This window comes from Akebia trifoliata, chromosome 1 (genome assembly GCF_017979445.1).
Source record: "Akebia trifoliata isolate Shusen 1 chromosome 1, ASM1797944v1, whole genome shotgun sequence".
Taxonomy (NCBI): Eukaryota; Viridiplantae; Streptophyta; class Magnoliopsida; order Ranunculales; family Lardizabalaceae; genus Akebia; species Akebia trifoliata.
The window spans coordinates 7,078,683-7,102,780 of NC_141375.1; the positions used below are offsets into that span (position 1 = coordinate 7,078,683).

At 32.9% G+C, this 24,098-nt stretch overlaps 1 protein-coding gene and 3 pseudogenes across 4 annotated transcripts; 2 read left to right on the top strand and 2 right to left on the bottom strand.

Moving 5' to 3' along the window:
• The first annotated feature begins 489 nt into the window (after positions 1-489).
• Positions 490-8,920, top strand: EMB2752 (embryo defective 2752). 4 transcript variants are annotated; one of them, XM_086437097.1, is made up of 3 exons: positions 490-631; positions 4,923-5,140; positions 8,618-8,920. In XM_086437097.1, the coding sequence occupies exons 2-3, from the start codon at positions 4,958-4,960 to the stop codon at positions 8,726-8,728; spliced, it is 294 nt and encodes a 97-aa protein (XP_086293223.1). In that variant the 5' UTR covers positions 490-631; positions 4,923-4,957; the 3' UTR covers positions 8,729-8,920. The 4 variants fall into 4 exon arrangements, with proteins under 4 accessions (XP_086293223.1, XP_086293243.1, XP_086293215.1 ...); XM_086437117.1 differs by having other exon boundaries at positions 4,954-5,140; XM_086437089.1 differs by having other exon boundaries at positions 491-631; positions 4,865-5,140.
• On the bottom strand, positions 6,666-7,172 carry LOC147410581 (serine/arginine-rich splicing factor RSZ21 pseudogene; annotated as a pseudogene).
• A 7,199-nt stretch (positions 8,921-16,119) lies between the features above and the next one.
• Positions 16,120-18,324, bottom strand: LOC147410582 (nudix hydrolase 19, chloroplastic pseudogene; annotated as a pseudogene).
• A 1,490-nt stretch (positions 18,325-19,814) lies between these two features.
• Positions 19,815-20,592, top strand: LOC147410583 (PRA1 family protein F3 pseudogene; annotated as a pseudogene).
• The last annotated feature ends 3,506 nt before the right edge of the window (positions 20,593-24,098 follow it).

A 24,098-nucleotide genomic window follows, 5' to 3' on the forward strand; every position in this document is an offset into this window, starting at 1 on the left:
GGATTGACTTTTTCAAGTGCATTTGGCACTTATGCTTATGTTTGGATTAAGAAATAATTAGAAAAGCAATTTTGATGAGGAGTTATTTTAGTACTTTTTTAAAGAAGTACATCAACCTCTCCTTCTCAAATTTGCTTTTGCCGGTGCACCAAAATTCCTGTCATTTTAACGGTTTATTTTCAGGTATGCCCCTAAAAAAAATTGAAAATTAATTTCTTACCTATTATCTTCTTCGTTGTAGACGAACCCTGACCCATACCCATCCATTTCTCCTCTTCTCTCTGCTCCTACTCTTTCTCTCTTCCTTCTCCGCTCTCATCAAATTAGGTCTTGCGAGACCATCTTCTCCTCCCAAGCTTTACTCACGGACAGTCTTATACGCTTCCAGTCTTCGAATTCGATCTCTCGAAATCATCTCTTCTACATTTCAGTCGTTTGGTGCCTTACCTTCGTTTTGTTCGAACCCTAACTCACACCCATCAACGATCTTCTTCGTTTTGTTCGAACCCTAACTCATACCCATCAACGATTGCAGCAGTAGAAATCGATTTTATTCATCGAAAATTTCGGATTGCAGCGGCGACGAAATCTTTCACTTCTTCAATTGATTCAAGGGACGATTTCCCCGGAGGTTAGTTTATCTAACCGTGAGCTTTCAGGGTTTCTTTGGGGGTTTCCTCAATCTTTCACATGTATTTGCAGAAATTGGAGATAGAGGAAACCCCAAATATACTTCATCGTTAATTGCTGTTCTTGAATCTTTACTTGGATGATGCTTCTTGAGTGCTGATTGTTCCTCAACTTGGATGATTCCTATATTGTTTAACAAATTTTATCACCTTATTATAATTTTTTTAATCTGTTAGTTTGTTTCCCTTGTCTGAATTTGGTAGAAGTTTGTTTTCTTATCCTTGGTAAAACATAGACATTCCTTGAATGTTAAATTTCCTTAACTGACAATAGCAGAAGGGTATTTATATGCATGTTGATTTGGTTAAACTACTTAAGTATAAGCAAAACATGTATTAGTCTGAGAACCTCTTAATTGAACTCCATCAAGTTCTAGGCAACAAGTATTCTCTCTTCTGATAATCATCTCAACACCCCAAAACACTTGTTAAATCTATATTTTACTCTTACTGGGTATGTGCAAAGGATTATGTTTAATTTCTTTATGTGATTATGTATTTATGACTATCTAATCTCATCCTTCACCGAGATGAAAGTTTTTAAAATACAGAAAGTTTAGACCATCATACTAGTTATGGAGCGGAATGTTATGGTTCCTTCTTGAATAAAATTGTAGTTGATCCATCACAACCATATGTGATTGTGATTATTTACTAGTGGAATCAAATTGTCATTTACTTCTTATTTTTATGAAATATAATTTACTATGGAATTTCTCATGTTTGGGGACTAAAATGTAGAAACATTTTTTAAAGCTCATGAGTAGTTTAGATAAATAGTTTCAAGCCAATATCTTCATAAGAGACAATTCTCTTAAGTTGTGTCACTGTTTCAACAAGCTTTTGAGGCTTACACATTGAGATTGACCTATAGATGAGGGTTCCGAAAATGGTTGAGGCTTGTGTGGAAAGTGAAAAAAGTTTGTAAGGTATTCATGATATTTACACTTTTTTCCCCATTAGTGATATTAATAGTGCTTCAGTATGAGTCCATTTTTGCTTCTACGAAGTTATGTTATTTATTTATTTATTTAGATTTTTCTTAGGCAATGATCAGTTATGGATGCTGATTTTTTCTTTATATAGTTTTATGTATGATAATACAAATTTTATTATATGATAGTTGTCATATTTTTATACAGGTTTTATTTTTCATATGTCTAATATTTAAGGGGGATTTTTTCAAATATAAAAAAAAAAAAAAAAAAAAAAAGAAGTATATTTTGAGTTTAAATTGATGTTATAATGTTTTATTGTATTAAAATAGTAACTGTTACTTTTTTGGATCATAAGTTGTTGAGTTATAATGTTAAAAACAGTAATTGTTATATAGAAGAGCATTCTGGTCATTTTAATAGAATTCGGAATAGTTCACAAACACAAAGCTCTGTCAGAAGTACTTTTCAGAACCTACATCCAAACACAAAACTTTGTTAGAACTACTCCAGACAGTACTTCGAAAAGTACTTCTGGGAGTACTTATGTTCTAAGTATTTCTAGCTCCTGTATCCACCCGAGACCTAGGATGTGTGTGGATTGACTTTTTTAAGTGCTTCTGACTCTTACGGGGAGTCAGAAGCACTCTAAGGGGGTGTGGATAAATGACTCCTGGAGATAAGTACTTCTAAGTTTGGAGTAATTTTAGTGCTTTTTCACGAAGTAGCAATGGAGGTAAAAATTGTGCCTATAGGGAGCACTAAATCCCGTCGAAATTGTGGTTCACATGACGAAAATACCCTTGTGAATTTCTAAATTCCAACCACTATCCACAACCGTTGGATAGACCTCTTCCATCAGCAACAGCAGCTCCTCCTCCTCATCACGCCGCAGCAGCAGCTCCTCCTCATCGTCACACCACAGTAGAAAAAACCCTAACCTAGAACCATCGTCTTCTTGACAACAGACCTATTTCCCCAAAACCAAAACAAAACCCTAACCTAAAGCCATCTTCTTCTTGAGGACAAACGGCTGTGGGTACTTTTACCCGAAGACAACCTTTGATCAGCTCCTCGCGAAGATCAACCACACAACAGCATCTAATCAGCCCCTAGTTTACACCCTGCAACACTTTGCGGCATGTTAAGTACGCCCTCAATTCCATCTCTTGTATGTATAATTTGAGTTTTATATAATGAAACATTACTTTTTTGTAATTTGATTTATGGTTTCAAAACATTATTTTTGCTGATACTTTACTTCAAAGCTCTATTGTTCTTGTACCCTTGATTACATTGGAAATGAGAGAGAAAATGGTGGTAACCAAGTTGATAGAACAAAGGGTGACTAAAGAGACAAATTGGTTCTCTTGGAAAATGGTTTTGGAGGTTGGGAGAAGATCCAAAACCACTCTGGAGGAAAGTCATTGGAGCTAAATATGGTTGTAGTGGTTCTTGGTGGGAGAGTGGCTGTCCTAGAATGGAATATGGGAGTGTTTGCAGAAAAATATCATACTGTGATGTGATAGTTCATTAGGAATTCATTACGAGGTTAATTAGACTTCAAACCGACGGTGGTTGGTGTACTCAAAGGGATTAGTCCTATTTCCAAAGGAGGTGGGGGACACCCTATGGGTTGGTTTGATTGCATGGAAATTCATTTTCAATGGAATTCACAATCCATGGGAAAATGGGTAAGATGGAAAGATCAAAATTTGTATTTGATATCATCTGAAAAATACTCAAAAAAAATAATAGAAAGCGAAATCGATAGATGAGGGTGGAAATCCATTTTCCAATCCTTCTATGGGGCAATGGGAAGGAATCCAAGTAACTGTTGTGCAGTTCATTTTATGTGGTATCTAGGTCCTAGGATTCCATCGAAGTTAGCTTTATTTCTATGGACTGATTCCTTTTACAAAATTTTATCAATCTACAATCTTCAATCTTCAATTTAGGAAATTGATTGTCTTGGATTATGTTTTCTTTTGTAAATGTAATCTAGAAATGACCGATGATTCAAAATCTCAAATTAGAAAATTGATTGTCCTGGATTATGTTTCCTTTTGGAAATGCAATCTGGAAATAACCAATCATTTGTTATTACATTGCCAATTGTTGACTTTTTTATTTTTTGTGTAAGCTGGACTTGAACCCACAACCTTAAAGTTGCTTTGCAATGTGTCAAACCAACTGGGCCATGGGTCTAAATCCCAAAGGTTCACTTTATTTGAGTCTCTTTCTTTCTTCTTTTCAGTGTTTGGGTGTTACTTGGTTCATTGACTTGTTCAAAGGTTAGTATATTTTTGTGTTCTCGATGAAAGTGGGAGAATTATACAACATGGAATTTGGAAAGAACATAATTGTAGGCTTTTGCTGGCAAGGTGAATCTTCATAGATCATTCTCAACGTTAAGTGTTTTATGTTATATTGGTCATCAACTTTCGGTTTTTTTTATCGGTAATTGGTCATCAACATTCTGGGAATGCAGAGGTTTGATTTATGAGGATTTAGGCTCTGTTGGTATTCCATTATTAATAGGAAATAGTCAGTTTTGATTTGTTCATTTTATGTTTCCTTTCTTGTTGCTTGTCTTTCTTTGTTTTTGCCTTCAGTTAGTATTATTGATCGCTTGTGTTCACTATTTGTGTGTCATAAAACGCACTTACTAAAAAGTTGATGTCCAAGGTTCTTTTGAAGCTTATTTTGAAAGATGTCTTGTAGCCCTATTGGGTTCAATTATATCAACATGTATATGACGTTTCCGAGGAGCTCTACTGCTACAGACCCCTGGAATTTTTTATTTTTATTTTTTGTTTTTTAACTTGGTGAACCAATCATTCCTGCTTCCTCTTTACAATCTGGTTGGTTTGGACTTTGGAATTCATCTACACAAAATTTCTGTTGTAAGGGAGGCCTTTATACTTTTCTGTAATCTTCATGTGGATCTTTTCTTGATTTTTCATTTTTAGTAGAATTATTAAAATTTTATACAAAAATAATTATGACATCAACTAGTATTATGTTGATTGAATTGGATTGACCTGGCCCATTCCCTTTACTCGTTCATGACCAATCCAGGTAAGTTTCCCCCAACCATTCAACCTCTCTCTCAGTTTTCCTTCCTTGATATATTTTGTTATCAGTCTGACTTTTGCAAATTATTGAATCCGGTTTTGATCGAATTACTTATTGGGTTTTTTGTGTCATATTTTCTTATTTAAATGTTCATCTTCTAAGTTGATCCTGAACATCTGAAAATTCGGATCAATTTAAGTCTCCATTTCTATGTTTCTAGTTCATCAAGAGCTTTGACTTCTAGATAACAGAGACATGGCGAGCTATCTATGGAAGAGGTACGCAGACTATCTCTGGACAAAGTGGGAAAAAACGTTCCTTTGGGATATGATTGAACCTTACAGACGTCCCAAAACTTTCACGCCAATTGTCGCTGTATATGTCGCTGCATTCTATACTGGGGTTATTGGAGCTGCTATAACAGAGCAACTCTATAAGGTATTTAGATCTTTGCTTGACTTTGAATCCTTAATTAGAGATTTCATTCATCTGTTTAAGATAATACCTATTAATTTTTATTTTTTATCTTTTATTTTTTATTTTTAAAATATTCCTTTGAATTTATTCTTCAATGTATGATGATGATAAATGAACATATATATATATATATATATATTTTGTTGCCAAGGAGGGAGGTGGTATGAAGACTAGTTTGTCTAGGTGAATGAATATAGCTTGCTTATTAAAATGGTTATGGAGATTGAAAGTGCCTTTCTATGGAGTTTGTGTTCATTTGGTCCACTACTCTCAACAAAATTCTAACTTAGGTTCATGTCATTTCCCATGGTTTTTTCTTTTAGTTGATTTTTCTCTCTTTGCAAAGGCTAGGAAGGAAGAGCACTTCCTGCAGCCAGACCAACAATGAATGTGTAATGATGGTGATTCCACACCAGGCTCAATAATAAATGGAAGGAAGAGCACTTCCTGCAGCCAGACCAACAATGAATGTGTAATGATGGTGATTCCACACCAGGCTCAATAATAAATGGAAGAAAGGGGATCCTAAAAAAGGAGTCCATGACCCCGACGAGCGCTTTCTCATCGAAAGGCTTTTTGGCCTTCTGTGTCACGGACGAGCCGAGCCCCACCCCTTAAGGAATTGAGCAGCCCTCTCCACTAAGGGGCTCGGGCCAGCACCATCCAATGCTTCTCGGAGTTCCTTTAATAACAAAGCAAAGGTTCCCCGCCTTCCCCGGTTGCAGTTTTTTGTCTCAAAGCTAGACTAGACACATACTTCAAGTTGAACTCTCATCCATCTGAGCAGGACAACTGAATGAATGCCGCTGACCAGCGTGACCGGTCAATTAGGGGCCATGATTAATACGCACATAAACCGAGCTATTCATGGGGAAAAAGGTAAGAGGGCCATAATGGAAACATGGCCATCAACAACCACCATGTCTTCCTGATTATAAGATGGGATAATTGAAAGGAAACTTAGTTAATGTTGAAACTATTACTGGAGGCAGGTAATATCTATTCACAAGTGGATGGTGCTTGGGCATAACCAACAGAGGGAATGGATGATTCATCTAGCTGGAACTATAGTAGAGCACTACGGGATATCATGAGAACCACTCCAGCCAATATCCTTGCTCCATGGGGCACCGGTTTGTTTCATGGGAACACCTACATCAACAGCAGTGAGCCAGTACTCTCTTGCTCCAATAGCGAATCAGTAAATCGTTTGTCATAAATAAGTATAGATAGCAGAAAGATGGTAATATAAAGTAGGTAATTAACCTATCCAAGTTCAAAGCTGAGGAGAGTATGTCCACGCAAAAGTGAGGAGTCCAAACCACACCTTTTGGCAGCTAAAGCACTTCACAGAATCCATGCAAAGCCAATGGTCTAACAAACCCAAGCTCCAAGCAGCAAACAGAATAACAAGATTCCCATCCATCGAATCAAATCCTATGAGTACTAGAATATTGTCGATATTTCTTCAGCTCCTGCTTCGAATTCAATCTCTAGCAAAAGAATCAATGGCAAATGGTGAATCACGACGAGCATTGAGATAAGGTGGTGACATGCCGTAGCTGCGGCCACCGTGAGATGAAACACTGAGATGTCCCTAACTTGGGCTCCTACAGCGCCAAGGACTGGGGCTTCGATGTCATCCACTTCCCATGCCTCGTGAACCAATATGTAAGCGACATTCACGAGCAAAATGACAAGGTTCACCACATTCATAACACTTTAAATCCTCATCTCCACCACGCCCATGTCCACCACCACCACCACGGCTACCACCGCGCTTAGAATTATGAGAAAGCTCCATACGCCAACCATTCTTTCCAACCAATGCATGGTATCTAATGCGTCTCTATGATCATCGAATTCAACAAACACCTAACCTAGTGGCCTTCGTTCAACCCAAACACTCCAAAGAACACCATATTCTCAAAATTCATCTTCGAGTTCTCTCTGTAACTCTTGGATCCAAGTTCCTAACATAAACTCTCGACATTATAGCACTTCAATTCAATTCCAACCATAAAGGAGATAACTAGGGTTTTAGGAAACACTAATGATTTGATCAAAACTCTGAGTGGAGAATCCCGCGCACCTCTGAAACCTTCATCGAAAATAACTGATGGGTTTTTATTTTCAGTAAACCATTGGTTTATTCACTGACCTTTGGTATGGTTAATCTGGTGTTACTTCATCTCCCTTATATGTATATGGAGACTCCTGTTGGCAATCTGCTTGGGATTTTGGAAAGAAAGGAATAGTTGTGTGTTAGAGGGTAAGGAGCTTGGTGTCAATGACACTTGTCCTTTAAAAGAACAGTTTTCAAATCTCTAATCTATTTCATACAAAGTGAAGATGTCATAATTTCATAGTTCTGTTTGGGAATGAAGTTTTTGTTGGTAAGGAGTGCTCATTCCCGGTGGTCATCATTAGCATTTTGGGCCCTCTCCTTTTGGACTAAATCTTTTACATTTTTTAAGGGCTTATTATGATGATTTTATTTTAAGTGGGGGCTGATTTGTAGGGTGGTGAGTTAATTGTTTTTCTTGCTTGGTTTCTCTTTGCAATGTATGAAGTAGGTCTCCTCAACCTCTTATGTTTCTCGTTTCTTTTAATAAATCTTTATTTCTATTAAAATAATGATGGTCAAGAAATATCTCAAAAGCAACCATTTTTGCCCGTAGAATATAACTGGATGGCTAACGTGAAGGTGTGCTTCTGAAGTGATTTATAACTGAAGCAATACCAATCAAGTAACACCATCTTTCTTTATGGAGCTGATTGTTGGACGATCAATAACATGTTAATTGATTGAGCTTGGCACAGTCGATGATGCTGAGGTTAATGGGTGAGTGAAAAGGAGTCCAAATGGATATATTGATACAGCTAGTGGTATGCAAGAGAGGATTCAAAGGTTTGTCTAGTTTGTAAACAAATGGTAAGGAGACAAAGAAGTTCCCAGTTACAATTGGTTTACAGCAGAGATTGGCTTCGAGTTCATATTTGTTTGCTCAAGTTATAGATGAAGTAACTATTCTTAGTCACGAACTCATAAACAAGTTTCTTGATCTGTGTTATTTACAAATGACTTAGTATTAGTACAAATGACTTAGTATTAGTTGAGGAGACTAGAGACGGAATCAATGCAAAATAAAACCCTACTTTTAGTCCAAGGGCTTTTTAATAAGATGTTTAGAAACTACAACCGCTTATTACAAGCACGATTCCATCTAAGAAGCAAACCCTTGAAGCTGAAGATTGCCAACTCTAACATAACTTCCTCCATTTTTTCGGAGGCATTCTCTCATATGAATGTAAAGGAATGTTAAGAGGGAAATCAAACTTGGTATCTGAGATTTCAGTCAATTGGTTTGATGAATTTACTTTTTTTTCAATGATCATGTCACCACTAAATTCTTTTTGCCTTGTGATATTGAGCAGGAAAAATACTGGGAAGAGCACCCGGGGGAAGCGGTGCCTCTCATGAAGCCAAAGTTCTATTATGGCGTTTGGAAAGCACGTAGGGAGGATCATCTCCCACCCAACCAGTGAAAGTCGGGCAGAACCAAATGTAGATATGCTGTGAGTTGTTTTCTCGAACCATTGAATACTTGTGATGCTCAATATTTCCAAACAAAAGGAAAATCTGCCACCGTTGTCTAAGAAATGATCGGAGTAGAACATTAACATCATAACGTTTTTGCAATTGAAGCTTTATTGGAAGAAAAAGAAAAAATATCTACATTCGTTCTCTTCGGCTTTGCTAAATATATTGCCTTTACTACTTTTTTTCTTATAATAACACATCAATCATAAAACTAAATAGGATTCAAAGTGGGTTCATTGTAGAAAAACTAGGAGATCCTAAGGATTGGTTCAGATCATTTATAGAAATCATGAGATCTTTATCATCTGGCCATGATGTATTTCTTACACATAGCCAGTCATCCATTTCTTTACACCAATGGCAGAGATTTACAAAGTATCTTTGATGGAAATAATGTTTTTGAAAAATCATCTTAATTAACACAACAAAGATTTAAAATTCAGTGGGGATTGCTTCTCTTGTCATTGTTAGATTGGGTTTTCTACTCAATCTAAATGTTAGGGTCCATATCTGATCTGATAAGAATTAAATTGGGTATAAAATTCAATTTTTTTTAAAACAAAATATGGATAAATTTTGGGGTGATGGAGACATACCTCTGTTACCTTTCGGTTGGTATTTGATTTCATGTTTTCAAATGTATGACATGCTTTTGACCTTAGTCTTCTTTTATAAACTAGTGAAAAAGATGTAAATGCCCTCATCTTCAATCTCTAACAAACAAACAAAAAAACTTGATTTTTCTCCCAAAAATTCACATGGATGGCCACCATGTATGCAAGGGAAATAGGTTTTTTTTTTCAATTCTTTGAAGTGGAATTTTAGGTTCTTTTAGGTTTCTGGAAGGCTATAGCCAGATTAGTTAATTTCTTGTCTAGAATAACCTTTTTAATCTTTAATATTATCTTTAATACTATTATAAGAAGAGTGAGTGTGATCTGATACCAAAATTTAGACTCTGAAAAGTGCCTCCATGTGTCAATTTAGTTGAAAACGAAAAATCCCATGTAATTATAAAAATATTTTGTTATATTCAAGATCTCATTAAATAATATTTTAAATTACAAAAAAGGCCATACAATCTTTGGATCCTGTAAATTATTTTTTGTAAATTACAAATATATCTCTTTATTATGTTATTTTTAAAATCATTGTACTAATATTTTAAATTATAAAAAAGGTCCTTACTAAATAGTTAATGATAAGATATTTTATTGGAAAATTTTGAAATAATTTTTTACAATAATTATAAATTTTTCATTCATTTACACATCTTAATTTTTGTAATGTGTTACCACCTACTAGTAATATATAGGATCATTTTAATTAATTATTTAAATTAGAAAATCTTTAGAATATATTAAATTATAAGCTATAATATAGGGATGGCAATGATTCGAAATATACCTGATGTTCGAACTAGTTCGAGTCGACCCAATTCAAAAAACATGAAAATTTTGATAGGAATATTAGATCCAAAACAATTTCGGATCGGATTCAGATCTACCCCAATCCGCTCCAAAACAAATCCGATCTAAACAATTTTTAATAATCTTATTATTATTCTTAATTTTATATCCATACATATAAATAAAATGTTGTCTTTTTGGTTTCCCTGTATATTTGTAGTTGGAAAGTATATTTTTTAAAATTTTATATGATTTTATATTTTTGAAAATTTTTTAATCATTGATCATTTGAAAATAAGGCATGTGTTCGAATCGGTTTTGGATTAAGGGTGAAGGAAACGGATCGGATTCGGTTCATATATTTCGTTTAGATCAGTGTTGGAGTGGTACTAATCCGGTACCGATCCAATCCGTTTCCAGCCCTACTCTAATATAAGATTATATTATCCATTGAAATTTTCTAAAATAATTATTTGATTCTATTATATAAAATCTTAGGGTGTGTTTGGAAACCTCCGATTGAGTATGAGAATAAGACATTCAAGAGTTGAGACTTGAACTTTAAGAAGTTCAACTTTTGAAACTTGACTATGAGAATTAAAAATAGCTTAATGTTTGGTTGCTAAAATTTCATCCCAAACAAACATTTGAAAATTACAATCCAACCCCTATTCAAAGCAATAATCTACAATCAAGGCATAGGGCAAGAAGTAAAAAATGGAGAAATGTTGGTGTGATTGTTTTTTGCCAAAATTAGACAAAGATCTAGGGAATTGATTCCAATCAAAAAATTAAGCAAAATCCCTAGAATGATGCAGTCCACTAGGCCACTATAATCAACTATCAAGGCTTGTCCCCCAAGCCCCTATTCTACCTTCTTCGTCCCCTTCGCTAAGTGCACCTCCAATCAAGAAAAATAAAAGAATTGAAGAAGGTGAAGAAAAAAAAAGGAGGAGAGAGAGGATTTACCAACTCAAAAAATAGCCGAACCACTAACTGCAAACTTTTACATCTTAGGGTGAAAGTTAAAAAATTTGAATTTTTAGTGTGTTAGAGAGTTGGCGACTTGCGTTAGCTGCATTTTTCAAACACACAATTTTCGAACAAACCCTTAATCTTACTTAATCCTAGTTTTTTAATACATACATGCCATCTATTAAGATATATTATATAAGGGAAGTTTCATTCTGAGACCCTAAAGAGAGCTAGTCATTTTTCAAAATAGGGTTAGAAGTTTTAGAGTGGGCTGATTTTTTGTGCGGATGATCTCAGTTCATTTCAAAATTTCTAACCCTAATGTACAAGTTGAAGTATTGATAGGGTTAGAACATCAAAAATCAGTCCATTCTGAAAATTTTAACCTATAAATTGAAAAAATATTTGACACAATATTAGGTTCTTTTTATGGTATCGGAACATCACCCATAATCATGATTTTTAAACTCGTCCGAGATCAAGACGTATCGCCCGAGTTAACTCGATATCAGAACTGAATAAGACCAACTCACAAAGTCATTTTTTGATCGAGTCTTATGTCTCACGTTCAATTTTTTGAGTTATCTCACGAGACATCTCAAACATATCGAAAAACTCGTCCAAGACGGCTCGATATCAAATCTGAACGAGATAAGACGTGATACTGAATTTAAAAACCATGCCCTTAATATAATTCACAATAATCTCTCATATATTATTTGAATCCATCAAATGGATATATAAGGTGAAATGGTCCAATAGATAATCCAGTCGAATCATTTACTCGGTTTAGATGTTAAGTTCTCGAATCGGATCTCGGGTATGATTCGATCCACTGTAGATTTCCTTTTTCAATCATTATTAATATAATAAGGAAATCATATATATACTAAACTGCCACGTGGCATTGTAGCCGGCTTTCTTCCTGCTGTCCCATCTGTTTGATCGTTATTGCCGTCAGCTGTCCATCCCTACATCGGCCTAGTGAAGTCTTATCGCCAGCTTGTCTCGAAAGATTGGTGGTTGAGTGTTGTGGCCTTTTTAAAAATAAACTGACACCATACACCTAAGGCCTATCAACCTGAAGAAACCGTACTACATCCACCATATCTTTCCGACAACCCATCAATCAAAACCCTAAATCAGTTGGACTCATTTTGTTAGAAGATATTAGTCATCAAAATGAAGACAAACACTAGGATACACGTTCTTATGGCAACTACTATTCGGGTTATTATCTAAAGATGGCCCACTGATATAATCTTGATCAAAAGAGTTGATGGGCGTACGTGTATGTCATGGGGCCCAACGACATTGATGGAACTTTAGTCCATTATATATATTTATATTCGTGACACCTCCTTCATTAATTTCATATATTTATATTTCTTGTTGGGTTTAGAAGGTAAAGTCTACTCCCTTGATTTTTTTTTTTTTCCTAAGTCGTGATAATTTGACTTAGGCATGTGGCATACTCAATCGGCACGCTGACATGACAAGCTCGAGGATAGTAGATCTGCATTCCTTGCGATACAAAAACACTCTTCCCATGACAAGCTCGGGGATAGTAGATCTATATTCTTCGGGATACAAAAACACGCTTTCCATAAAAGGAGTATGTTTATGTATCTCGAGGAATGCAGATCTACGATCCCTGAGCTTGTCATGTCAAGGGTGTTGATTGAGTATGCCACGTGCCTAAGTCTGATTATCATGATTCTTATTTATTTAATTTTTGTTTTTTTAAACATTGTTTAGTTCGATGATTTTGACCATTGAATCACTTTTTTTTTTTTTTTTTTTTTGTGGAGATTCAAACCTAGTCCTTGACAAATATTGCACCCTATGTTATCAAATTGATGACTGTGCTCCCTTTGACCTTACTCTTCCCTTTTAAATTATTGAAAAATTACCTAAATACCTGCTCTTCGACTACCAATAAACCCTTGATTTTTCTCCCCTCTTCAACTATTATATCCCTTGATTTTATTTTATTTTTGTGTAAAATTTTCATAAACATTGTATCCCTTGAAGTTGATAAATTTTAAGATTAAAGACGAACAATATGAATGATTGGAATTACATATGCATATTAATACATCTAAAAAAATATATGAAATTTGTGTTGAATCAAAATTTACTTAAAAAATCTTTTAAAAATATTGAAAGATTTACAAAACCTTTAAAATTAATACATTCTGATTTGTATGATTTCAAATATATTCAATCTAGAGGTAATAAAAATATTTTATAACTTTTATTGACAATTGCACTAGATTTTGTATGATTTATCTTTTAAGTAGTATAAATGAAGTATTAGAAATGATTAAAATTTATAAATATAAAGTTGAAAATCAACTTGAAAAAAAAATTAAAATTTTAAAATCTAATCGATAAGGAGAATATGAATCTAATCCTTTAACTATTTTGTCAAGAAAATAGAATTATAAACCAAACAATTGCTCATTATTCTCCCCAATATACCAGTATAATAAAGATGTTGAATTTTTTGAGGATGTTTATCATTGTAATGATAAAATTGTTAGACTTTTAAAAAGATTTCACAATGAAGTATAAGTTAATGAACTTATAGAATAAGAATCTGATATAGAACCTAGGAGAAGTAAGATAACTAGAACAATAACATTCTTTGGACCTGATTTTATTAGTTTTCTCATACAAAGAGATCCTTAAACTTTTAAGAATGCAATTTCAACACCAAAACTCCATTTTGAAAAGAAACTATAAATAGTAAAATAGATTCAATTATAATTAGTAACACTTGAACGTTAGTCAATGTACGTCCTAAATATAAAATAATTGGTTGTAAATGAATTTTCAAAAGAAATTTAAAATCCAATAAAACTATAGATAAATATAAAGTCAAATTAGTGGCTAAAAGGTACAAACAAAAAGAAGGCTTAGATTTTTACGACATTTATTTTTCTGTTGTTGAATCACTTCTTTTAGACTTCTTATTGTTATAACTTCCATTTATAATTTAAAAATTCATCAAATATATTTAAAAAAATTATTTTTTTAAATGAGGAAATATATATATATATATATATATAGATAAACTAATAAGAAGGATTTGTAATGAAAGAACATGAAAATAAAGTTTGTAGATTAATTAAATCCTTATATGATTTAAAATAAACTCCAAAACAATGGCATGAAAAATTTGACAATGTAATGATATCAAATGGATTTAGAATCAATGAAGCTGATAAATGCATTATTATAAAATTATAGTTAATGCTTATGCTATTATTTGTCTATATGTAGATGACATGTTTATTCTTTGATCTAATATTAATGTTATGAATCAAATTAAGAAATTACTGTCTAGAAATTTTGGCATGAAAGACTTAGGTCTTATTAATGTAATTCTTAGAATAAATTTTTTTAGAAATGTTAATGGATTTGGTTTATATCAATCTCATTATATTGAAAATATTTTAAAACGTTTTAATTATTTGATTGTATTCATACAAAACACATTTTGATCTGACATGTAAATTGATGAAAAATGTTGATAAAGATATTTCTCAATTAGAATATTCTCAAGTTATTGGTTATTTAATGTATATTATGAATTGTACAAAATTAGATATTATGTATTCAATAAATAGACTAAGTAGATACATTAGCAACTCAAGACATGGTCATTGAAAAGATTTGATGAGAATCATGAGATACTTAAGGTATAAAATGAGTTATAGGTTGCAATATAATAAGTATCCTTTAATATTATAAGGATACAGTGATGCAATTGAATGTCACTCGGAAGAGTCGAAATCCACTAGTAGCTATATTTTCACACTTGGAAATGCCGCAATCTCATGAAAATCCACTAAAAATATGCATAACTTTTTTCACCATGAAATCTAAGTTTATTTTCATGGACAAGTCTGGTGAAGAAGCTAAGGCCCCGATTGATTCAACTGCTTGAATCTATTGTCAGCTTCTACTGTCAAAATCTACTGTCAAAATCTGTTATCAGAAACTGAAACACTGAAAAACTTGTTTAATAGAGCTTTGTAAAGGTGCTATGCTGTTTATCAGAATCTGGTAATTACTGTTTGATACAGTTTCTAGAATCTATTGTATTAAGGTAAAATGACCAGAATACCCTTAAGGTTGATAGTGCACCCATAATGCATTAAAACTTATCAAAATACTCCTATAAATATATAATTACACTAAATATATATAAATATGATAAAATTATATAAAAAATTAAAAAATTAATTGTATTAATTTTAAAATATTTATAATTCTAAAAAAATATAGAAAAATTTATAATTCTATAGAAATTTCGACAACATCCTCTTAAAAATAAACGTATGAAATTTTCTTGATAAAAAAATACATGCATAATATGCAATCCAACATAATGTACCTAGAATGCATAAAAAATTATCAAAATACCCTTATAAATATATAATTACATTAAACATATATAAATATAATAAGTTTATATTAAAAATTTATAAAAATAATTATTATAATTTTAAAAAGTTTATAATTCTATGATAGACAATTTCGCCCACTTCAACAGTAGTCTCTCTCCTCACAGCCTCTTCCAAGTTTTCTCCTCGCTAAAAACAAGTGTAAGTTACATATCAATACTCCAACCCAAACTTCTATTAAATGGTAATGATGCAATCTTTTACTAACCATTTTTTAACAAATTAGAAATATTAAATTGAAGTGTGGATACACATATATTAAAAACCCAATCAAAAGGGTGTTTAGTTAGAACTCACAATCGCCTAAAACAACTACAAGTTTGGGGGTATTGGATCGGATGTTAGATTTAAAGTTGACAATTTAATTGGAAAAATATTATGAAAATAACAATAATACCTTAATAAAACCAGCAAGGCAACTCCACATAAAAGTGCACGGTCATTTTCTTTATCGATGACCAACATAATTACAACCTGTTAGAATTCTTTACCCACATGGGCAACATCAAACAACGCAGCATAAAAAGCTTCAACTCTATAAATAATACAAACACCGATCAAAATCAAAGGAGAGCGGTGAGCATCATAACATACTGGATCAGCACGAGGATAAGGTCTCTATTTGCATAATTCATTTGAGCACTACTTCCTTCTCCCAGCATCTATGGGGATTGTTCTTTCTCCACAATTCCCACAAAAGTGTGACATATTGTGCCATTCTAGCAGAGCCCTAGCCTAATTTAATGCCAAAATAAGATAATCCATTCATAACTTTCAACACTGACAAACCTTAGCACTTTATAAATGGGATTTGCAATACTTATGTAGTGTCACCCTTACTTCTAAAGTGACCATAATTCAACTCAAAATCCCTATAAGATTTCAACAAATGCTCAAATATAAGTTGGTGGATTGGACACCATAGGGAGTAAAATCAGTTTGCCAGGCTTCAATTTTGGGCTTATGTTCTGATTTATAAAACATGATTTAAATGATCATCATCTTTGCCTATCTAAGTACAATACTACCTGTAAAAAAATATTTGTAGAAACTTAAAATTCTTCATTTACGGAGAATCAGATATTGAAAAATCAATTGCTGAATCATGTCCTAGACATTATTGATTAAAACTATTGATGAAATTCATAATAGAACAGAAAAACAAAATCATCCTCATCAAAATAGTATATCTTTGGCGATCTCATATATACTAAATTTTTGTTAAAATTTGTTAATGCACTCAATGCAACTAAAAATCCCAAATTTTCTAATTTTTGTTCAAAATTGTTAATGCTCTCAATGCAACTAAAAATCCAAAATTCACACAAAGCATCACTTACATGACCGGCAATCTCCAATTCCCCCATTGCTCGAACATCAGTCCAATTGGTGGCAACCATTAAAGTCCGCAGTTCAACAAAGTAGAACTATCTCTCATCCAATTTAGGAACAGAACCGCCATCGGCCGACATATTGATCGCCCAATAAACAGTATCATTCTCCAACTCTGATCTAAGGTAGATGAATGAATCCGCACTTAAATGAGATTCAGAATTCTCCAAAATATGCTTGAAATCAACCAAATTGATCCAACCCAGATTCCAAACTGGTGGGGAATTTTCGGTAGAATCCAAAGAACAGGCCAAAGATCTATCTTTCCTAAAGGGCAAGACCATGAAATTCGGTGAAGACCCTTCATGGGTGTTGTTCTCCAAAATTAGGGTCTTTAGGGTTTCAAGAGCTGAATTTGGAGAATATGGGTTTAGGTTCAAGGCTTATGTCCTCGTCATCGATAGGTTTCAATACAACGTCGTCGTCGTTGATGGGTTTCGATCGGAAATATGATTGTCGTCATTGAGGTGGGTCATCGCTGTTGTCGAAATCGATGAGAGAGAGAAAGTGATAAGGATGAAGACAGTAGAGGTTTTATTATCGCGGACTGTGCGTGAAAATATGATATATAACGAAGGGTAATTTCGTCATTTAACTCTGACATTTTAAAACACGATTGCGCGAAGCTGTTGTTATGCGCTTTTCAAAACATTGGTTTTTATTTCAAATCTACGTTTAAAATATCGAAACGCAAATTTTGGAAGCATTATCAACGTCGTTTTTTGATGCAAATGCTGGAAAATCTAAGCGCAATCAAACACCACCTAAGTGACTTAAGAATTTTCTTGTTAACATTCCTATTTGGCCTAAGTTATTATCTGTTATATTTATTCATTGTGACAACCAAGCTGCCATTGCGATGGTCAAAAACAATGTGTACAATGACAAGTCAAGGCATATTAAATGGAGACACAACTCTATAAATACAATTATTCTATAATGAGATTATTTTAATTAATTTTGTAAGGTCTAAGGAAAATTTGATGGATCCCCTAGCTAAAGGATTATCTAGAGAGTTAGTTACATATACTTAAACGGGAATGAGCCTAAAACCTATTGATTAAAAGTTATTTTGATGGAAACCCAACCTACTTGATTGGAGATCCCAAAATCTAGGTTTAATGAAAAAATCAGTTACATGTGATTTAAAAGAAATCATTAATGGAACATATTGTTTCAAGTCCATTCCTATGAAATATTTAATGTTGCCTGTAAAGAAGAAAGTTTGAAGTATAACTTCTTAATATTACCTATATTTGTAAAAGTGAAGTATAGCAAAGTACTTCTCATAGGCACGCCTAAATGAATGTAGAATTAGGTCGATTTTATGTGAGTTTGGACTAAGCTCTCTAAAAAACTCAGGATACCAAGTTTTGTTCAAGATTAAAATGAACACAATCGGTAGAACTTGATAGTTGATTGATTAACCTATGAGTATACTTTTTTATTTTGATTTATACTAAATGTTGGCAGTTCAGGACTTAAAAGTCCATTGACCGACTAGTAAATTCGATAGATTTATATTAGGTAAGATTCAAGTCTAAAAAACACCTATTACACTTAAACATAATTGGCCAAAAATGCTCTCTATATTTTTATATATTTTTTGTGTTTTTTGCTTTCATGTAAGGGATTATTGGAATTTTAGAAGGTTGAATTTGAAAACACTTTAATATTCATTGGGTATTTGAAAACATTTTGCATTCACATTTTACTTTATGTTTTTTTTTTTTTTTAACTTTAGTTATTAGTGTTTTTTTTTTACCTTGTATAATTTTAATCCCACATCGACTAGTAGTAGAGTTGATTTGCAACTCTTAAATAGTTGTACCTCTATTAGCTTTAACGTTGATAGAGGTAATGAGTGGGCTCAGCCACACACACGAGGGCTTAAGAGAAAAATCTAAGTTTTCGATTGGGATTTGGATCCATCAATTTCAAAACCTTAATGCATTTGTGTAAGTATGAGTACACATGAAGGCCCGTTTTTGCTTTAACTTCAACATTTGTATTGGTGTCTGTTCTAAACAGTACATAACGAAAAGATTTGTGGGCACGCTCGAATGCTCATTTTTACTATAGACCTATTACATTGTGAGAGTACACAATATCCTCAAGTTTGAAGTTACGCTTCAATTAATATACTCTCTTAAAACGTGGGTTGTTGTATCTTAGAGAGTGAACTCTTACAAACTGTGGTACCGTAACATGGGCATAATTCATTTTAAGAGAGTGCTTTGTGCAAGCCTTAACCATTCTTATAGTTTAAGTATTTTCTGTTACATTCAAATTAGAAATCAGAAATTCATTCAAACTTCTTCTTTTTCTTTCCACAGGAAATCAATACTTATATTTTCCAACAATCCCAAGAAAAAAGATCTATGATTTTGTGAACATGTCACGTCAACAAATGATTTTAGAGGCTTTTATTCAAATCATTTTATCTCGAATCTAATATGTGGTTGATCCACTCAATGTCTTTATCTTGCAACCCATATACCATGAAGTGATTTTTTTTATTTTTTATCTTTACATTACTTTGAAAAAGGTTGACCAATTGGGTTTGGGTAGAGTACTATTTTCTTAGTTTTAAAAAGTTAATTTGCTTATAATTAATACTCTATTTGTCAAAGTCAAAAGTCAAGGATCTACTTTAATTTGTTTACTAAAAAGGAGGCATTTCTAATAAATTCATACTGGTGAAGGACGTAAATAGAAAAAAAAATCCCCATTATAATCAACCCAACGCATCAAAGTCCACCACCCTCTTATCACTTCTTCCTTTCTCCTCCGCTCTCTTAAGTCTCAAATCTCAACACCAACACCAACACCAACATTGAGTCAAATTTCTTGCAAATCACCACACAAAAATGACCACCTACGGTACCATACCTACATCCCCCTCAGAATCTCCCAATCTAGAATTCATCTCTCGCGCAAAAGAACGGATGATATCTGGTCTCGGCACGCGAAGGACATGGAAAGAAATGGCCCACATGCACGCGTTCGGCCTTCCATCCAACAAAAACGAAGCTATCTCTCGAATCAAAACCAACGTCTCATATTTCCAAATGAACTATGTTATTATCTTACTACTGATTCTTTTCCTCAGCTTGCTTTGGCATCCGATCTCATTAATTGTGTTCATTATCATGATGGCTGCTTGGCTGTTTCTCTACTTCTTGCGAGATGAGTCATTGGTTATTCTCCTCCATACGATCAATGATCTAGTGGTGTTGATTGTGTTATCGGTGGTTACGATTGTTTTGCTTTTTCTGACTGATGCGACACTTAACATTCTAGTGTCGATTTTTATTGGTGTTGTGGTGGTTTTGGTTCATGCGGCTTTGAGGAAGACTGAGGATCTGTTTGTAGATGAAGAAGCATTGGGATCAGCTAAAACTCCTATTAATGTGTCACCTGCCCCTTCTTCTTCTTCTTCTTAGAAATTACTAATAATATTAGAGGTAATAAAGTTTGTATTTGGGTTGGAATTTGATTGTTTGTAATTTCATGTTTAACTCTAATTAATGGGTAGAATCCATCTTTCGTTTCTTAAATGGGTATTATTTTTTTTCATCAATGAAAGGTTAGAGTGTGTTCAATTGCGCATGTAAAATCAAAATTGTCATCTGTTTGATTGTTTCTCCAAAAATCTAGTTTAAGTGTGAATTTTATTTTAATATGGCATTTCTACTGTTTTAAATTTCAAAATAGTAGAAAATTTCTTCTTCGGAAAAATATTTCCAATCTCATCAAGAATTTTTTCTTCCAAATAGTCGTTTTTAACTACAATGATAGGCTAGTTCTTCTACTTTAATGGATAAAGTTCTTAATCTGTTTTGCTTCATTAATGGGTGCCAAGGTACGTTGCCAAAAGCGCTATGCGAGGGCCTAAGATGTGGACCCCCTTAAGGCCAAGATGGGACCCAAGCGACAAAATAAATTTAATGCTTTAATTTTTTATATGTATAGCAAAGATTAAAAAAAATATATACATAAATGTTGTGAATCAACATTATCAAAATAATACTAAGTTACCGTTACTAAACAAACTTGTGAATCAACACAACTACCATGAACAAAAAATAAAAATAATTTAATCACAAATATTGAAATAATTTGATGGCCCTCGCAAATTTTTGTTATAATAAGATAAGGCTGAATAAGTGTTTATTGATACCAAAATTTGAAAGATCAAAAATGTCCCCACCTTTATATCTAACTTATTATTATTATAAGGATATCCTTGTCAAAATGAATAAAATTATAATCCCACAACTCTATAACAACATTAGATAGTTTTTAATTTTCTAAAATATCATTTTATTATGTTACCTTAGAAATAACCTTAGTTAATATTTTAAATTACAAAAAGACCTCTATAATTTATTTAATGATAAAATTATAAAAAAATTGGAAACATAAGATTATCGATTTAAAATTTAAAAAAAAAAAATTTAAGTAATTTTAATCATACATAAATCCTAAATTTTGTAATACATGCGTGTTTGCACATGCCACCTCGTTGTTTTCTTTTTCTTTTTAATCTAAAACACACCTCACAAGTTTAGTTAAATATTTGAGACACTCCCTTACAGTTAAAAATTGATTAAATACCCTTTAAAATATAATTTATATAAAATCATTTCATAAAAGTTTCAATTTAAAGCCAATTTTTGAAATCCCATTTAAAATGAGTAAGGCCCAAGCACTTGAATGGTCTAGGGAGGCGGGGGAAGTGCGGCCAAGCGGGGTCTAGGCGGGCTTTTGACAACGGAGATGGGTACTATTGTTTTTTGTGGTGCAAATCCTTTGTAGCATATTTTTCTTGTAGTTCCTTGTAGTACTTTATCTACTATTGAGAGAGTGCCACGTTGAAACGAGATAACACTTGCATGGTCCTCCAAAATTAATGGCCTAGATCTGATTTAATAAAAAAATATTGGAAAAAGACGGTTAATGTGAATCTTCCATTGAATTGGTTCATTTGAGATTCAAGAGGTTGATATTTTAAAAATATCAACCAAATTTATGAAGAATGGTGGAGTCAATTATTTATTTATTTATTTATTTTAATTGTTTTTAGAGAAATATTTTTCTTACTAACTTAGTAAAGATATTAAGCCATACTAAGAGTCGTTTTGCTCAAATGGATTACCACAATATTGGCAATCCAACACCATGACCTCTAAATTTTATGAAAAAACTCAAATAAAAAAATAAATAATTTGCAAAACAAGATTAAAATTCAACAGTAAAAAATAAAGTTTTTTTTTTTTTGGGAATTTTTTTAAAAAGTACATAGAATTTTGTCCACTACAACCCTGTTCTACTTTTTTTCCCCTTAGGGCTATTCTATTTGCACCCATCATTTATGCTTAGTATACTCACTTTCTTCTACACATCCCACTCCAAAATGTGCTTTAGATGCGTATAGTTAACACAAATGGTGGGTGCAAATGATCTGGCTCTTGCTCGGTTTTATTATGTGATTAATATTATTTTTAAAAGCATATGAACCATACCATAGTGAACTTCCCCAAATACAATAACAACAATAAAAAAACACCTTGTCCCAAAGACTTTGGATGGGCTATGTCGGGTTTCCACTTTAGTAAAAGTGTAAAGCATGTGCGGCATATGATTCATTCACTCTTTTTAAGAAAGTTGGATGTCTTTATGCGAATGTTCGCTTTTAACGTTCATTTAGAAGAGTATATCCATTGTTTATTGAGTTGTATTTCCTGACTCAAATTTTTTTATTTGGTTTGTACGCAGAACCATATATCTCTTTCTTCGAGGTACACAAGGAAAATGATCATTGGTAATGTGCCCTTACTACATTAGCCGAGTATAGATCAAGTGAAAATTGTCGAGTCAGAAATGTTGGAAAAATATGGGATTTATCCTTTGTGTTTGAATGGAAGTGTAAGTGTTAAGTGTTCTATTTTTAAGTTATGGTGTAATTGTTTTAGTCACCTATCGAATAGAAACAACTAAAGAGTGCAACTCTTATAAGGAAGCTCTTACATAATGTAATGAATATGAAAGAAATAGAGATAAAGTTCATTTGCGCATGAGGGCCCATGGATTCTAAAGGGATTTGGACCCATTGGTATAAAGAATCTTAGTGCGTGTGTGGGGATGCGTACATAGGTGGGTGCAAATATCGGATTTAAATCTCACGTGGTTGTGCGTGAAAAACTCACTTTTGTTAAAATTTGTTAGGCTTTTTTCTTCAATTATTTTATCAATTGAGTTGAACTCAACGAGTTACTACTTGAACTTGGTCTAAGAGACACAAATGGTGGTTGTTATAAAGTCCTCTCAAAGTGTTTGTCCAAATAGTCACTAAGTGAAAGACATTTTTACCAATCATGGTGTCTGTCTAGAAAAATACTTCCAACTCTGTAAATTCTCATCTTTTCTCTCATTTGCATCATTGAATTTTTGAATTTACTTGCATTGTGTCATTCGATTTTTCTTGCATTTTCTCATAAGTCTTTAAGAATACAGCCATAATACAAGTTTAATTGTACGTGTACATTTGGAGTACTACCTTGTACACATGTGGAGCGTTGTATTCTGGGAGTCAGACGTCCATCAATTGCTAGCACATCATAAGGGCGAAATTTGTCTTAAGGCTATTGTATCTAATACAAGCCTCATTCTCTTCAAATTAATTTTTTTTTTTAGTTAAATATGTCTTAAGATTGTTAACTCTATGTAGTTAAATTACAGAAAATAAACAAAGAAGAAATTAGTTCTCTTCAAGTTAGTTATTGAGTCTAATCGGTATTTCTAACTTATTTAATTCTTTGTTATTTTATTACAACTTCTTCTCTGTTTATTTTTCTATAATTTAACTACACAGAGTTAACAATCTTAAGATAAATTTAATATTTCTATGTGATCTAATTTTTAAAAAAGAAAATGAATCCTAAAGTGCATATTTTACAAGAGAAGCCTAAGAAGTTTGACGGTACAAACTTTAGATGGCAACAAAAGATATTGTTTTATTTAACAACATTGAACTTAATGAAATTCCTCCAAGAGAATCC

What these genes read in the sequence shown, in the direction of transcription:
- EMB2752 (XM_086437097.1), top strand. Translation starts at nt 4,958, where the DNA reads ATGGCGAGCTATCTATGGAAGAGGTACGCAGACTATCTCTGGACAAAG. An exon ending in TAACAGAGCAACTCTATAAG is followed by an intron (nt 5,141 to 8,617) that starts GTATTTAGATCT and finishes GATATTGAGCAG; the next exon opens with GAAAAATACTGGGAAGAGCA.